Source organism: Pleurodeles waltl, chromosome 10, assembly GCF_031143425.1.
Source record: "Pleurodeles waltl isolate 20211129_DDA chromosome 10, aPleWal1.hap1.20221129, whole genome shotgun sequence".
Taxonomy (NCBI): Eukaryota; Metazoa; Chordata; class Amphibia; order Caudata; family Salamandridae; genus Pleurodeles; species Pleurodeles waltl.
The window spans coordinates 727,733,281-727,751,773 of record NC_090449.1 but is presented as its reverse complement, the minus strand read 5'-3'; the positions used below and the strand labels follow the sequence as shown (position 1 = coordinate 727,751,773).

General features: G+C 43.6%; 1 protein-coding gene across 2 annotated transcripts in view; it reads right to left on the bottom strand.

Moving 5' to 3' along the window:
• Nucleotides 1–524: 524 nt before the first annotated feature.
• Nucleotides 525–18,493, bottom strand: part of KIF5B (kinesin family member 5B) — an 811,383-nt gene continuing 793,414 nt past the window's right edge. For both annotated transcript variants that reach the window (XM_069211250.1, XM_069211252.1), the window contains exon 26: nucleotides 525–3,149. In XM_069211250.1, the coding sequence (XP_069067351.1) occupies nucleotides 3,143–3,149 (7 nt within the window). In that variant the 3' untranslated portion in view covers nucleotides 525–3,142. The remainder of the gene's footprint in view (nucleotides 3,150–18,493) is intronic.

The window sequence follows — 18,493 nt, the reverse complement described above, 5'->3', positions numbered from 1 at the left end:
CTGGACTCCTCCTGCTAATGGACAGGCACGAAGCAGGGCAGACCCTTCATGTCTACTATATCCTTATGCTAGCACTCAAGGGTGGACCTCGAGCAATGACTGGAGTCAAAGTGAGTAAATATATTGATCAAATCAGTGGCTGGATGGGAAACCAATAACATTAAGAAAGACAAACAAACTTTACGGAAATCATTTTTTTTGTTGAAAATAAGGAAAGACATGGAATAATAATTATCATTTGGTTTTCAAAACTTTTTTTTTTAACCTATGGTCAATCAGAGAGTGGGTGAACAGGATTCAAACTTGTGCTCTTTTGGTTTCGGGAGCCATTAGAATATCCTTACTGCCAGTACCCTACTAAAGTATATTTATTTACAACTTTTCATATACAATTGTATGACATGAGTTTAACAGCATAGTCAATGAAGGACGGCCCCTGTTTCAGTAACACATTTCTTTCAAATGTTGCTTTACACAGCTAGAAAGACACTGTAACGTCAATCAAAATAATTTAGTTGATCACCTTGAATAAATATTTGTCTTTATTTCATTGAGTTTGTATTCTAAACCATTTTTGGAAATATGCTCCAGAGTAACACACAAAAGGAAAACCCTTCCAATAAAACCTGCAAATCAAATTGAATAAAGCATAGACCAACAATTTTACTTACAGAGCAATGTTGTCATGTCCAAATGAAATCATAGCCCAGAAAAAAAAGAACCCAATAGTGGTTGAAAGTTAAATTGTTTGTAGGCCTTTAGAAACAGCAAATCTTCTTTCCCCCCACTAAGGTAGAGTTGCACAGTTTAAGCTTCATGCTCGTTACAGTTTATTTTACTGTAGATTACAAAGTAATATACAGCACAAGTGACTGTAGCATATTACTTATAAGAATTCAACTACCATATAGGAGGCACAAGATAAAGAAATTCTGTTTTACTCTAAAGACCTCCAGAGAATCCAGACTTAAATAGTTAAAAATATGCTAAGGCTCTATTCACAAAGCACTTCCTTATGGGCACAAATCAGAGAGGTGTTGCACTATAGAAGTTGTTAATGCTTTACCTGCAGCTGTTTAAATAGTACAGTGCATAGGACAGTACAGTACAGTTTGAAATTTAGCAGGATTTCTATTTGGAGTGCATCATACAATATAGTTACTAATAAAAGCATATGTTTATAGTATATGCTTTTTATTAAGATTATCACCATCACTAGTTACCTTTATGGTCACATATTTGTAGCAATGTCAAACTGTTTTTAACTTCTTTATTTTATCTTCTAATTGCTCAAGCAGAATGTTTGGCTTACTGAAACAAGAATGGGAAAACTCAAATCTGCTTATAATGTGCAAATTGGACTCAAGCAAAAGCATATTGCTTTTAACTATTACTCTCATGGTTCTTGAATTTGGAGTGTATATTTTTGCTACTCTTCATTTTCAGGTCCTAGGAATGGTCCGTTCTTCTGAAGCGCAGGATGTTTTGATGCTCATTCATTTAAAAATAAAACCATATTATGTGGTACAATCTTTGCACAGAAGATGAACTATAAAACAGCAAAACCATAGCAGTATTTTACAACGGAATAGAAAAACATAATTGATGTGGGGTGTGAAGTCATCATCTCTAGGAGCAAATATTATAATAGAAATGTCCAAAATCAATTATAAAATAATTCAAATTGCATTTTGCCATACTAATTTCCAAACTGATAAATATAAGGGGATTTGAAAACAGGGATCAAGGTTAAGATGTCTTGAAAGACGGACTATTTTATCCATGTCCAAATGAGAATGTATTTAACAATTCACTTTTAAGAGAAATAATTTGAAAAAAAGCTAAATATCCAGATTATTTAAAAAAATGTTAGGATGTATCCTAACCACAAAAGAGATACATTTTTATTTTCATTACTATTTTACAAGTCTTTCCCAACATACAACTGTAGGAGGTAGTCTGCAGAAAAATAAATTACTTTTACATTTTAGATGCACAAATAGATTTTAGGTATAAGATTAAATAGCATAGATGTTCAATTAGTAGAAACTATGTGGTGTGATTCATTGGATGCACTTTTCAGTGAAAAAAGTTTCAGATCTTGTATTAAGTAACTGTACTAAATTCTACTTTACCTCAGACTTCATTAGTGTCTTTGAATTCACTATTCGATTGTTTAAAAAAATCATTATTGAGCAACACTACCTTTTACTTAGTTAACATGTTACTAATACATTAGAAGGTAGAAAAGATTCTGAACCACATCCACTCCTAGTGCATTAACTATGTTAATTTGATGGATAAAAATGAATAGACACTGTGCCCTTGTGGAAAGGTTCATCAGAATTAAGCAGGGCATTTTTACCCTAGGCTATATGCTCTGTGCAGAATCAAAAATGACAGACAAAACGTTTAAATACAAACGTTTAGACTCCTCCTTTAGGACATAAAATATCACTATTGTAATTTGTTATCATACAGGATAGGCTGGCAACGGCCATTATCTGAAAACAGTTGACAAGCGTGGTCATACCAAAAATTAAATCACAGACTTTCTGTGACTTCAAGAATTCACTGGCAAATGGCAGTTGTCATAGCCCTCTAAAATATATAGACACTGTAAAAAGAATTTGAGTCCTTGCTTCGAGCAGTCAAATTGCAGGACGTCAATGTACATCACTGCTTTAATTAATACAGTGACATTAGTGTTGTATCTGCATTTAATGGTTATCCCTCAAACATATTAAATTTAGACCAACATTGTTTCATGGTCCTTATACACAGTGAAATGTACACAAAGTAAGCAAGGTATTTGCAAATAAGATTTTCTTAACCTGTAACATACATTCAACTTGGCACAGTGCAAACTAAATTTAAGACATGAATAACAAACTTTGCAAAGAACAGATACATTTTAAATTACATGGCATTATTTGCAAGACGCCAGAATTGCACTATAGTTTTGTTGAACCAATTAGCAGAAATTGTGGAAGGGGAGGGATAAACAAGAGCGCTGTACAGGCCAGGTATAGTTTGTACATTTTGTAAAATAAGCCTAGAATCCCAAGAGAAGAACCCAATTCACTTGAGATAATGATTCCTTGCTACATCTGCACGACAACCAATCTTCTTCACACTTTCTTCAGCAGCTGCAAGGGGAAATAGAAGACAAATTGTGAGCAAAAAGAAAAACAATCATGATTGTTCAGTGCTTTATTTCGACTTAAAACATGTAGGGCTCCAGTGCAAGGTCAGCTGTGTTTTATTTGATTTGTGCAAGTTAAACCTTTGCTAACCCAACGTCTCTGGCAGTTGGGGTTAAATGGTTACTTACTTGTATTCCTGGTTCTGCATCGTAGGAATCTTCAAATTAGTCATACATGTTAGAGTAATTCCTCCCCACGTGCATGGACACTGGACACTCATATCAATAGATTTGTCCGAATTGTCACAGAGAGGGTGCTTAATTTCATATGTTCAACTGCTTATGCTAGTGGGACTTACCAGACTTTCCAAGTGACAGAGTGACGAAGAACGTAAGGAGGGGCTCCTCAAAACTCAAGCATCTCGGAGTTGACCGACATCGGTTGGCGAGGAGTTTGAAGGATCACCCTCTCAGCACCTTCGGGTGCATGGCGTGGCAGTCCTGGCACACCATAGAGTCATGTCCCTGCTCCAGGCGCCCAAACAGACCAAGTGCGGGTCTGTCACACACATTTCTCTATGACAGACACCAAATGGTTTCAAACCAGTTGGTTTCTTTGGTGACATCCTCACACCAGGAAAAAAAATCTTAATGAGTTGACAAAAAGTCAAAAATAGACCAGTCAAAAAGTGATTGAGGGTAGCACAATCTGGATCAGCACTTTCTGGCGCTGAAAGGAAAGACCTGATGTCAGGGCGCAGAGGTGGCAACTATATAGGTATCACACACATCACTTCCGGCGGAGATGATGCAGAGTGAAACACCACCACCTACCAGCATGCAGGGGTACTGCTCATAAACCTTCCGGATGCAGTCTGATGCCTGGAATTTGTGGCCAGATAGAGTCTCTACCAGATAAGGTGATACAGAAGGTAAGTAACTTGTTCGTCCATATGATGTGGAGCATCATTCAGGAACCCATGAAAGGGAAAGTTATTCTGAAATTTAGACTGGAACTCCAAAAATACCTTTTTCAAAACTGCATCGCAGCATCTAGACTGCAACATGTAGAGCATCAGTCTAACACTGAGGGAAAAATTCAGCTCTAGAGGCTTAGGGTAAAGAACCTTGAGAAAGAGCCTGGTCATCTTCAAACTCCAGGAGCTTATGTTACTAAAAATGCTTTGTACTAGAAGCTGCTTCACAGAGTCTGCTCTTTTTGGACCAAAATAAATTAATAATAAGAATCTGCTGCTGTTTATAGTGCCCAAGAAGATAGATGACCGTCTGGTGGGAGGGTAATTTATGAATTAAATGAAGATTCCTACAATCTAGAACCTGGACTAAAAGAAATTAACCATTTCTTCTGCATCATAGCATGTTCACTGACAGTCACAAACATTAGAATAGAATAGCAAGCTAGGAATCTAACCTCACTTTGGCTACTGGGCAGAGGAAACAGAAGTTGCACACTAAACAAGTATAAGAAATGTTGTGAGAGGTGGTCAGATTAACCAAAAATATTTCTCAGTTTGGCCTGACCAATATTAAAGTCAGCCTTTGTAGTAGGGTCAATGCAGTAGTGGTCTTGTGAAGGTATGGAGGGATTTCCAGTAAGCTCTGTTGGTAATGACTGCGAGCAGAATATTTCTAAACCAAGCTGTGGTAGCTAACTTAACTCAGAGTAATATCCTTCTGGTTTCCCAGGGATAGGATTATCAGCCAACTTGCAACATATGGAAATGGCAGTCTATAATCCAATATGTGAATTGTTTGGATAGGGCCAAACCTTGATGAACATGTCGGTAACTGATAAACAGTGAGGCTGGAATTCTTAGCAATCTAGTTTTGTCAAGATAAAAAGTGCAGCATTCTTCTAACTGCCAGTGAATGAAGTGAATGTTCTGCTTGAGTGGATAGGAAAGGGAAGAAGACAGGTAATTTAAACGGTTGGTTAATTTAGCCTTTAGAAAGTATTTTATAGAAGAAAACAGAGGTGTATCCTCATCACCATCCTGTCAAAATAAAATACTGCATAGGGTTCAACAGCTGAAAGGGCTTGAATATTACTAACCCCAACAGTCAATATTATTCCTAATCAAGATTGAGTTTTTCCATGATAGATGCTAAATCAAGCCTTGTGAATAGGCTCAAAGGGAAGGCCCATTAAGTTAGAGAAGACCAGACTACGGATTGTATCTGACTTTAGGGAAGACTTTCTTTAGGCTTTCTAAAAAAGCTTTTAACAGGGATTTTGAAGGAAAAAAACCTGGTATGGTTCTTTCCTGTATACTGTAATAACTGCAACAAGGAGACATTTGATAGACAAACATTGTAATTTAGATTGAGCCAAATACTAAAGATATGGATCAATAGTATCTTCCTGGTAATTTACTGGATTATGGGCATTGTTCTGGCACCATAAGCAGAGTCTTTTCCATTTAAAAGAATAACAAGCCCTTGCGAACAACACTTGGCTTCCATGAGGATGTTCATATATTCTGAAGGAGGAAGATTTACATTTTCAAATTTAATTCTCTACAGCGGATGGAGGTACATACAGTAGAGGTGCACAAATCAGTAGAGATCCATCCTCATCCAAATCTACCACTGAGATAAGCTGAAATGAACTCCACTATCTAGAAGACCAGCCCCAAGACGCTAAGGGCATCTAGTGAGGACAAATCTCCCCACTTTTGACATACATAAGTTTAGCGGTGATGGCATCTATGACCTGAGGAGTGCCCTAATACTTCACTTCAGGGTATCATAGGGGCACAAACATGTTGACCTCGGCAAGTAGGTCGAATTACACCCCACATTTTTAAACACACCCTTGGAGGCCCATTAAACAATTTTTGTCTACCTTGACGTAGTTTTAGCATAGACTTTCCTGTCTCACCTCATTCCCTTTGACCCCTTTGTAGGCTCATAATCAACCCTTACCTTACAGTCCAATCAAAACAGTATCTGGGTGGCAGCTTCCACCAGGAGTTTTCAGACCGGGGGTCCTGATGATGGAACATGCCACCTAATAGGCAGGTGATTGCTTTCATCTTGAATGCAAGAGTACTTGTGAATCTTGTTCTTTCCTTCGGTCAAAAGGTATTGAGGTGTGTTATGACTATTTAAGTAGCCATACTGTCTGACATCAGGACCCATGATGCCAAATTCAGTAGCTCCATAGCCAAGTCAATAGATATGGTATGCTTGACAATCTCTTGTGTGGTTGGCTGAATATTTGAAATAGGTCTCTTTTTAACACAACAGTATCAGCCGTTAGGTGATATAAGGATCGCTGACATCTGAAACTTGTGGAGTGTCAAAATCAAAGCTGGTATTAGTGGGTTGGAAGGAAAGGTGTAAAGTAATGCCCCTGACAATTTCATCAAAAGGGTATTGCCCAATAAACCTGGTTCTGAAATTTTGGATGTAAAGTCTTAGCATTTTTGTTATGCACTGTTGTGAAGAGGTCTCCTGATGGAGAACCTGACTATTTGAAGATAGGCTGCAAAACCTTGCTATCAAATACGAAACTCATTGTTTACTTCCTATAAAAAGACACAGAAAATCAAATTGTTGGTTGAGAGGGTCTGGTATATGCACTGCCTTGGCCAAAGCCTAGGAGCCTCCAAAGCCTTATAGAGCCTTGAGCGATAGGGATCTTATCTTGTGCTTCCCTGCTGGTTCAGGTAGTGCTCAGTCATAATGGTATATGTTTAGAAGAGATTTCCACTCATCATCAGAGAAGGAAACATTTTAAAGACCGATGGAGTGCTCTCAGCTCCAGATAGTTGATATTATATAAACTCTCTTTGCCCAACCAATGACCCTGCATTGCCAACTGTATTTAATAGACTCCCCATTCTATGAGAGGTGTGTCTATGACAACAGTCTGTGAGGGACCCGGGGTGAGGGGTTCCGACTGAAAAAACTCCTCAAGCAAGTTCTTTTTCTTAAACCACCACGAGAGAGACTGTTTCGCTGGTATGGTCAACTGAAGCTTGTCATCTTAAGTGTTCTGTTTTCTCAACTATTGGTCCACTAGGCACAGCTGCAAGGGTCTCTTATGCAGTTTTGCATTTGGGACAATGGAAATGCAGGAAGCCATGGCACATACAAGAGGGGAGATTTGTCAGGATGTTGATTTGGTGTGTTGCTCAACAGAAGGTCACATTTGTCCTGAAATGAGAACATATTCAGCTGTGAGGGAAAGTAATGAAAATGTCACTTACCCAGTGTACATCTGTTCGTGGCATTAGTCGCTGCAGATTCACATGCTGTGCATAGTCCGCCGTCTGGTGTTGGGTCGGAGTGTTACAAGTTGTTTTTCTTCGAAAAAGTCTTTTCGAGTCACGAGACCGAGGGACTCCTCCTCCTTGTTTCCATTGCGCATGGGCGTCGACTCCATCTTCGATTGTTTTCCCCGCAGAGGGTGAGGTAGGAGTTGTGTATGTTAGTAATAGTGCCCATGCAATGGAATGAATAAGTATGTACAAAATAAAGTTTAAGTAATATATTTACAAATGTACAAATGTTGAAGATTACTTCCAAACGGCTACAGGCCCCCGGGGAGGCGGGTGGGCGCATGTGAATCTGCAGCGACTAATGCCACGAACAGATGTACACTGGGTAAGTGACATTTTCAGTTCGGTGGCATGTGTAGCTGCAGATACACATGCTGTGCATAGACTAGTAAGCAGTTATCTCCCCAAAAGCGGTGGCTCAGCCTGTAGGAGTGGAAGTAGTTTGAAATAAAGTTCTTAGTACGGCTTGACCTACTGTGGCTTGTTGTGCGGATAGCACGTCTACACAGTAGTGCTTAGTAAATGTGTGAGGCGTAGACCATGTGGCTGCCTTACATATTTCGTTCATTGGAATATTTCCTAGGAAGGCCATGGTAGCGCCTTTCTTTCTGGTTGAGTGTGCCTTTGGTGTAATGGGCAGCTCTCTTTTTGCTTTAAGGTAGCAGGTTTGGATACACTTAACTATCCATCTGGCTATACCCTGTTTTGATATTGGGTTTCCTGTATGAGGTTTTTGAAATGCAATAAACAGTTGTTTTGTTTTCCTAATTAGTTTTGTTCTGTCAATGTAGTACATTAGTGCTCTTCTGATGTCTAATGTATGTAGTGCCCTTTCAGCTACTGAGTCTGGCTGTGGAAAGAACACTGGAAGTTCTACAGTTTGATTTAAGTGGAACAGTGAAATAACTTTTGGTAAAAATTTAGGATTGGTTCTTAGAACTACCTTATTTTTGTGTATTTGAATAAAAGGTTCCTGTATAGTAAACGCTTGAATTTCGCTTACTCTTCTTAGAGATGTAATGGCAATGAGAAATGCAACCTTCCACGTTAAGAATTGCATTTCGCAAGAATGCATGGGTTCGAAAGGTGGACCCATGAGTCTTGTTAAGACGATGTTGAGGTTCCATGAAGGAACAGGTGGTGTTCTTGGTGGTATAATTCTTTTTAGGCCTTCCATAAACGCTTTAATGACAGGTATCCTAAATAGTGAAGTTGAATGGGTAATCTGCAGGTATGCAGAAATTGCTGCGAGGTGTATCTTTATGGAAGAGAAGGCCAGATTTGATTTTTGCAAATGTAGTAAGTATCCTACTACATCCTTTGGAGATGCATGTAATGGTTGAACTTGATTACTATGGCAGTAGCAAACAAATCATTTTCATTTACTTGCATAGCAGTGTCTAGTGGATGGCCTTCTAGCCTGTTTTATGACCTCCATACATTCTTGGGTGAGGTTTAAATGTCCGAATTCTAGGATTTCAGGAGCCAGATTGCTAGATTCAGCGATGCTGGGTTTGGATGCCTGATCTGTTGTTTGTGTTGTGTTAGCAGATCTGGCCTGTTGGGTAGCTTGACATGGGGTACTACTGACTGGTCTAGTAGTGTTGTGTACCAGGGTTGTCTTGCCCATGTTGGTGCTATTAGTATGAGTTTGAGTTTGTTTTGACTCAATTTGTTTACTAGATATGGAAGGAGAGGGAGAGGGGGAAAAGCGTATGCAAATATCCCTGACCAATTCATCCATAGAGCATTGCCTTGAGACTGCCTGTGTGGGTACCTGGATGCGAAGTTTTGGCATTTTGCGTTCTCCTTTGTTGCAAATAGGTCTATTTGAGGTGTTCCCCAAATGTGGAAGTAAGTGTTTAGAATTTGGGGGTGAATCTCCCATTCGTGGACTTGTTGGTGATCTCGAGAGAGGTTGTCTGCTAGTTGATTCTGGATCCCTGGAATAAACTGTGCTATTAGGCGAATGTGGTTGTGAATCGCCCATTGCCATATCTTTTGTGCCAGGAGGCACAGCTGTGTCGAGTGTGTCCCCCCCTGTTTGTTTAGATAATACATTGTCATCATGTTGTCTGTTTTGACAAGAATGTATTTGTGGGTTATGATGGGTTGAAATGCTTTCAACGCTAGGAATACTGCTAACAATTCGAGGTGATTTATATGCAACTTCGTTTGATGTACGTCCCATTGTCCTTGGATGCTGTGTTGATTGAGGTGTGCTCCCCACCCTGTCATGGAAGCCTCTGTTATCACGTATTGTGGCACTGGGTCTTGGAAAGGCCGCCCTTTGTTTAAATTTATACTGTTCCACCATACTGTAGAAGCGAGATGTATGTTTGGCGGTCTATCAACACCAGATCTAGAAGGTGACCCTGTGCCTGTGACCATTGCGATGCTAGGCACTGTTGTAAGGGCCTCATGTGCAGTCTTGCGTTTGGGACAATGGCTATGCATGAAGACATCATGCCTAGGAGTTTTAATACCATCTTTGCATGTTTTTTTTGTGTTGGATACATGGCTTGTATAACCTTGTAAAAATGTTGAACCCTTTGTGGACTTGGAGTGGCTATCCCCTTTGTTGTGTCGATTGTCGCTCCTAAGTATTGCTGTGTTTTGCACGGCAGAATGTGTGATTTTGCATAGTTGATGGAGAAACCGAGTTTGTAGAGGGTTTGTATGACATACTCTGTGTGGTGTGAACACTTTGTTGAGGAGTTGGTTTTGATTAGCCAATCGTCTAGGTAGGGGAACACGTGTATTTGCTGCCTTCTGATATGTGCAGCTACTACTGCTAGGCATTTTGTAAATACTCTTGGTGCGGTTGTTATACCGAACGGCAACACTTTGAATTGGTAGTGTATTCCCTTGAATACGAACCTTAGGTATTTCCTGTGTGAGGGATGTATCGGTATGTGGAAATACGCGTCCTTTAGATCTAAGGTTGTCATATAGTCTTGTTGTTTTAGCAGTGGTAATACGTCTTGTAGCGTGACCATGTGAAAGTGTTCCGATTTGATGTAGATGTTTAGTGTTCTGAGATCTAAGATTGGTCTCAGTGTTTTGTCTTTTTTTGGTATTAGAAAGTACAGTGAGTAAACTCCTGTGTTCCTTTGTGTACGTGGTACAAGTTCTATTGCGTCCTTTTGCAGTAATGCCTGAACTTCTAATTCCAGAAGGTCTAAATGCTGTTTTGACATGTTTTGTGTTTTTGGTGGGACATTTGGAGGGATTTGGAGAAATTCTATGCAATAACCATGTTGGATAATTGCTAAGACCCAAGTGTCTGTTGTTATTTCCTCCCAAGCTTTGTAAAATTGGCTTAGTTTTCCCCCCACTGGTGTTGTGTGAAGGGGTTGAGTGACTTGTGAGTCACTGTTTGGTTGTAGGGGTTTTGGGACCTTGAAATTTTCCCCGGTTTCTAGGGAATTGTCCCCCTCTGTACTGGCCCCGAAAGCCTCCCCTTTGGTACTGTCCCTGGTAGGTAGACGGTGTTGATTGTGAGGTGCTGGCTTGTGTGGCTTGACCCCGAAACCCCCCTCTGAAGGGTGTTCTGCGAAATGTGCCAAAAGTGCCTCTGCCCTGCGGGGAATAGAGTGCGCCCATGGCCTTGGCTGTGTCAGTGTCCTTTTTCAATTTCTCAATTGCCGTGTCCACATCGGGTCCAAACAATTGTTGTTCGTTGAACGGCATATTGAGCACTGCCTGTTGTATCTCGGGTTTAAACCCGGATGTGCGCAACCATGCGTGCCGTCTTATGGTTACCGCGGTATTTATTGTTCTTGCAGCTGTATCCGCTGCATCCATAGAGGAGCGTATTTGGTTATTAGAGATATTTTGTCCCTCCTCAACTACTTGTTTTGCCCGTTTCTGTAATTCTTTGGGTAGATGCTCGATGAGATGCTGCATCTCATCCCAATGGGCTCTGTCATATCGCGCTAGGAGCGCCTGAGAGTTCGCGATGCGCCACTGGTTTGCAGCTTGTACAGCAACCCTTTTTCCAGCTGCGAACTTGCGGCTCTCTTTGTCCGGAGGTGGGGCGTCGCCTGATGTGTGCGAGTTGGCTCTCTTGCGAGCTGCCCCTACTACAACTGAATCTGGTGGCAGTTGTGATTTCTATAAAAGCAGGGTCTGTGGGCGGTGCTTTATATTTTTTCTCCACCCGTGGAGTTATCGCTCTGCTTTTGACAGGATCTTTAAAGATCTGTTTTGCGTGCCTTAGCATTCCCGGGAGCATAGGCAGGCTTTGATAGGTGCTATGGGTGGAGGAGAGGGTGTTGAAAAGGAAGTCATCCTCGACCGGTTCTGAGTGTAACGACACGTTATGGAACTCTGCTGCCCTAGCTACCACCTGTGCATACGCTGTGCTGTCCTCGGGTGGTGAGGGCTTGGTAGGGTACGACTCAGGACTATTGTCTGATACTGGGGCGTCATATAGGTCCCAAGCGTCCTGGTCATCTTGGCTCATGGTGGTATGAGCTGGTGAATGTGACGGAGTTTGTGCCGGTGATGTATGAGTTACAGGTGGCGGAGAGGGTGGTGGAGTTACTTTCTTCACCACTTTTGCTTGTGGTGTTTGTTCTTGTGTTTGGAACTCGAGTCTCCTTTTCCTCCTGATTGGGGGAAGAGTGCTGATCTTCCCTGTCCCACTCTGTATGAAGATCCGCTTCTGGGTGTGGTCTACGTCAGTGGATTGTAACTCTTCTTCAAATCTGTGTTTGCGCATTTGAGAGGACAGTGCTTGTTCCTCTGAATACGAGCTGGCAGTAGGTTCGGTTGCAGTGCGTTTTGGCACCGAAACTGTGTCTTTGCTTGTTTTCGGCTCCGAGGAGAACTTTCTCTTTTTTGTAGTCGAGCTTTCTCGGCGTCGATCATCCTCGGTGCCGCTGTCTCTGCATCGAGCAGCTTCGGTTCCGCTGTCTCGGCGTCGACCCTTTTCGGCAGCACTTTCTCGGTCCCGAGATTGCTGCGTGCCTGTGTCTCGACCCGAGTCGGACGATCTCGGCACCAGTTCGCCCTTATTCGGTGCCGATGGACGGTCACCTATTTTATGGGTTGAGCCATGGCCTGTTGGCAGTGGCGTCCCCTGGGCCTTGTCTGTTTTCCCGTGTGGTGCTTGTTTCGACGTCTTACTCACGGTTTCTTCGACGTCGAACTCCTCCGAGTCCGATTCATGGATGGAGAAGGCTTCCTCTTCTTCTCCTTGTTCCTCGAACCCACGTTGTCCTGTCGGCGTGGACGCCATTTGCAACCTTCTGGCTCTTCGGTCACGGAGCGTCTTTCGGGACCGGAACGCACGACAGGCCTCACACGTCTCTTCCTTGTGCTCGGGCGACAGGCACAAGTTACAGACCAAATGTTGGTCTGTATATGGATATTTGCTGTGGCATTTAGGACAGAATCGGAACGGGGTCCGTTCCATCGGTGTCGATGTTACACGCGGTCGGGCCGACCAGGCCCCGACGGGGGGTCGAAGTTACCCCGAAGGGCTACCGGAGCTCTTCACGATTCGGTGTCGATTCTATCTAACCCGATACCGAACGAAACAATACCGACGTAGTTTTCCGAAGTTTTGACTATCTTTCCGTCCCGAAACCCAGAGCGAAAAGGAACACGTCCGAACCCGATGGCGGAAAAAAACCCAATCGAAGATGGAGTCGACGCCCATGCGCAATGGAAACAAGGAGGAGGAGTCCCTCGGTCTCGTGACTCGAAAAGACTTCTTCGAAGAAAAACAACTTGTAACACTCCGACCCAACACCAGACGGCGGACTATGCACAGCATGTGTATCTGCAGCTACACATGCCACCGAACAATGTTATTTACCCAGTAGGCATCTGTTTGAGGCATGTACTGCTGTAGATTCACATAGGCTGCATACTCCTGCCATCTAGTGTTGGGTCCAGAGTGCTGCAAGCTGTTTTTCTTCGAATAAGCATTTCTGAGTCACAGGATTGAGTGACATCTCCTTCCCACTGCTTAGTTAGATTGTTTTCCCGCAGGTGGCTGAGAAAAGCAGTGTAGGAGAAGTATCGAGAAAGATGTCCATGCAAATGTAGATACATATGTACAAGTATATACAAATATAAAGAAACTAGAATGGCCACAGGTGTCCGGGGACGAGGGAGGGTGCATGTGAATCAACAGCACTACATGACACAAACAGATGCTTACTAAGTAAGCAACATTTTCTGTTCAATGGCATGTGTGGCTATAGGTAGACATGCTTTGCATAGACTGTAAAGCAGTCCCTCCATAAAAGCGGTGGCTAGCCTGTGGGAGTTGCAGTTGACTGGAAAAGTGTTTGCAGCACAGCCTGACCTACATTGGCTTGCTGAGGTGCTAGTACATCCACACAGCAATGCTTTGCATATGTATGTAGTGTAGACCATGTAGCTGCCTTACAAATGTCAGACATATGTTTCCAAAGAAAGCCATAGTGGCTCTTTTTTTCCCCCCGTAGATAGTGCTGTAGGAGTAACAGTAACTGCGCCTCTTTGCTTTAGCATAGCAAGTTCGCATACAGTTTACTATCCATCTAGCTATGCTGTTTTTGGATATTGGGCTGCCATTGTGAGGTACTGAAAAAGCTTCAAAGAGCTGTTTGGTTTCCTAAAGTCTTTGGTTCTGTCAGTGTAATACTTAAGTGCTCGTTTAGCATCTACAGTGTGTGGAACTCTTTCCGCAACTGAGCCAGGCTGCGGAAAGAAGACTGGTAACTCAATGGATTAGTTGATATGGAATTGGGAAACCACTGTAAGAAGGAACTTCGTGTTTGTGCGACGGACCACCTTGTCCCTATGAATCTAGAGGAAATGTTCATCAAAGGTTGGGCCCTGGAGCTCACTTACATGTCTGAGTGATGTGACAGCGACTAAGAACGCCACTTTTCGAGAAAGATACTTAAGAGGGCATGAATGAAGTGGCTCAAAAGGAGCACCCATGAGCCTAATAAGCACGTTTGGGCTTCCAGGGTGGTGCAGGAGGCACACTGGGTGGAATAACCCTTTTAAGGCCTTCCAAGAAAGCTTTGATGACTGGAATTCTGAACAAGGAAATGTGTTGTCCGTTCTGTAGATGTGCATCTAAAGCTGTGAGACGTAAACAAATGGAAGTGTAAGCTAAATGTGCCTTCTGTAAATGTAGCAAATAACACCCAATGTCTTGGACAGTAGCTTTCATGGGATTAATATGTTTGGGTTTGCAGTAGCATACAAAATGTTTCAATTTTGCAGCGTAACAAGCACTGTTTGTGGGTCTACCAGCTTTTTTGAGAATGGCCATACATTTTGCAGGAAATCATTAGTAACCAAACTCAATGACTTCAGGAGCCATATCGCAAGGTTGAGTGACTTGGGGCCTGGATATCTTATCTGTCCTTGATTTTGAGTGAGAAGGTCTGGCCTGTTGGGGAGCTTCTCATGGAGAACTACTGAGAGGTTCAGAAGTGTGGTGAACTTTGGCTGACGAGCCCACGTGGGAGCTACAAGGATCATGGTGAGAGATGTCTTCCTGATCCTCTGAACCAAAAATAGAATGAGAAGGAGAGGTGAAAAAGCGTAAGCAAATATCCCTGACCAGTTCATCCATAGAGCGTTGCACTTGGATAGAGGGTGTGGATACCTAGAGACGAAGCTTGGGCATTTCGCAATTTCTGCTGTGGCAAAAAGGCGTATCTGAGGAGTTTACCACTTTGCAAAGTATGTTTGAAGGACTTTTGGGTGGAGTTCCCATTCGTGTACTTGTTACTGCATCCTGCTGAGCAGATCTGCAAAGTCGTTGTCCATCCCTGGGAGATACTCTGCCACTAGGTGAATGTGGCAGTTGAGAGCACACTTCCATATTGTCTGAGAGAGTTGTGACAACTGGGACAACCGTGTCTCCCCCCCCTTTCTGTAAATAATACATGGCCGTCATGTTGTCCGTGCCGTCTAAGACAAGCCTGTGAGACAGTTAATGAAGAAAAGCTCCCACGGCTAGAAACACTGCCAGAAGCTTGAAGTAATGATAGCTAAGGATTGGTGACTGAGATCCCAGAGGCCCTGTACTGTGAGGCCTTGAAGGTGAGCATCCCAACTCGTCAGTGATGAGTCTGTGGTCAAAATGACCTGAGGTACAGAGTCCAGAAAATGCCAACCTTTCAACAGGCTGGTGGTGTTCCACCATTGCAGAAAGCGGTGAGTATGACAGTGTAACAACACTAGATCCTCCAGGGGACCTTGTGACTGAGACCACTGACAAGATAGACACTGCTGTAGGGGAAGCATGTGGAGTCTAGCATTGGGAACAATGGCAATGCAGCACGCCATCATCCGTAACCGGCACCTAGTAGCCCTGACTGTGTATGTCCGATTCTCCTGAGAATGGGGGAGAAGAGGCTGAAAACTCTGAACTCAGGCTGGGTTGGGTTATGGTAGCCCTAACCCTGCACTGAGTATAGCTCCTAGATAGGGCAGTATCTCAAGAGGTTGTAGACGGAATGTGACAGAGTTGTGAAGCAGGCCCTCTGTCACTGATATTGGCACTGTGGTAGTGTGCTGGCTTTGATGAGCCAGTAGTCTATGTAAGGGAACACATGTAGGAGTTGTCTTCTAAGATGTGCAGCGACTACTGCTAAGCACTTTGTGAAGACTCTGGGAGCAGTTGTGACTCCGAACGGCAGGACTTTGAACTGGTAAGGTTTGCCTGCAACCAAACATCTTAGGTATTTTGGGTGTACAGGGTGGCTGAGGACATGGAAGTATGCGTCCTTTAGATCTAGGGCCGCCAATAAGTCGCCTTGTTGTAGAAGCGGAATCATATCTTGAAGAGTAACCATATGAAAGTGTTCTGAGAGAATGTAATGGTCTGAGGTCCATTATAGGCCTGAGAGAGCCGGCCTTTTTTGGGAATGAGAAACTATAGGGAGTATGCTCCTGTTCCCTGGTGTTGTAAGGGGACAGACTTGATGGCCCCTTTGAGAAGAGGGGACGGAAGAACAAGTTACTTACCTTTAATAAAGCATTATCTGGTAGAGATAGGATCTAGCCACAACTTTAGAATCTTCCCCAAGGGACAAGCCTGGACCCAAAAACTTTTTTCCCATAGCACGTTTGCACGTCAGAAGGCGGCGTTGTGCTACTCCGTATCAACGTTGTCCACTGAATGTGAAGTCAGCGGAGTCCGTATAACCCCTCGCCGATATCAGTTTCTTCTGTGACTATTTTCTGCGCTCAAAACATGGACCCACATATAGAAACTGCATACTGAAACACAGAGCTAGCACAAAAGAAACTCCTCTGTCAAATAATCACTGAATTCTTAATTCAATGTGTTGATTTCCATAAAAAAAATCTTCTGGAACCAAAGACGACTCCGTTCACAGAGCGAGGAGGATGGAGGGGCACACTAAATATATACACTAGTAATCAGAAACAAGCAGAGAAAAGGTTAGAAAACAGTACAAATAATAACCAATAGTGACACTCAGTGGAGCACAAACCATCCACTAAAAAAATGGAAAACGAACAAGGTACCACCACCTAGGTAAGTAAAACGTGTAGAGGGGAGCTGGGCATACTAGAAAACCACAGAGGAAAGTAACACAGTACTCCCCATTGACCAGGAATGCAGGAGTAAAACACTGGATTTTCCCCAAACCACCCAAAAGGAAGATAAGAAGAAAAAGACACCTGGAGAAGACTGCAAGAAAGCCAGAGGTGGATTCCTGAAGAAAGAAGACCTGTGGAGAGAGGGGACCAAGTCCAGGAGTCACAGTGGAGTCCAGGAAGAGTAGGAGGTACCACCCTCCCAGCTGTGGCTGTGAGAGCTGTCAACGCTGAAGAAGAACAGGTCAGCACTGCAGCGCTAGAGCCGGTGAAGAGTTCCTGATGGATGCAGAAGATGTCCCACACCGGAAGGAAGATTGCAGACAGGTGTTGGTGCAGGATTTCCACCAACAAGCCTTGGCAAAGGCAAACGCGGTTAATGGAAAAGAGGTGCTGTCGGAGACCACCAAGGCCCAGGAGGACTCAACCCAGGAGGGGGAGTCACAGGAGACCCTCAGCATCACAGAGAGTCCACAACCGCAGAGGCAGCACCCGCAGGATGGGGACACAGGAGTCTCAGAAGGAGGCCACGCAAGAGGATCCCACACCGTAGGAGAACCACGCAGGAGGCTGTGCTTTGCGGGATGGATTGCTGGGGGCTGGAGCTACACGTTGCCTGAAGATCCCTTGGAGGAGAAGCAAACAAGCCTTTAGCAACTGCAAGAGATGCGGTGCACGGGGTACTGTCTTGCTTGAAAAGGTAATGGTTTACCTCCACCAAAGTTGGACAGCTGGCAGCGAGGACCAACAGGACTGCTCCGGACCCTGACCCGTGATGCAGGAGAGGAGATCCACGCAACCGGTTGTCACTTGTTGTAGGTGCCTGCAGAAGAGTGACTCCTTCACTGCAAGGGAGATTCCTTCTTCTTCTTGTGCAGGATGAAGAGTTGCAGTCTTTCAAGAATGCACGGCGAGAAAATTGTTGCAAAGCTGGCATGAGCCCTGGAAACAATGTTGCTGAAGAGTCCTTTCTTCTTGGAAGCAGCTTGAGGGGTCCTGGAGGTTCCAGTCGCAGTTCAGGAGGTCATAAGTCTAAGTGAAGGTTGAAGAGGAGTCCTGCTGGAATCTTGCAAGCAGAATCTGAGGACACACCCGAGATTGGCACTGGCACCGGTCACCTAACCATGTAAGCACCTATCAGGAGGGGGCTCTGACGTCACCTGCTGGGTTTGGCCACTCAGATGCTACCAGAGCTCCCCAGCAACCTTGAGAACAAGATGGCAGAACCAAGGGGCCCTCGGGAGGAGCTCTGGGCACCATCCAAGGGGTGGTGATGGACAGGGGAGTGGTCACTCCCCTTTCCATTGTCCAGTTTCGCGCCAGAGCAGGAACTGGGGGTCCCTGAACCATTGTGGACTGATTTATGCACAGAGGGCACTAAATGTGCCCTTCAAAGCAAACCAGTGGCTTGGTGAGGCTACCCCTCCCAAGCCAGTCACACCTATTTCCAAAT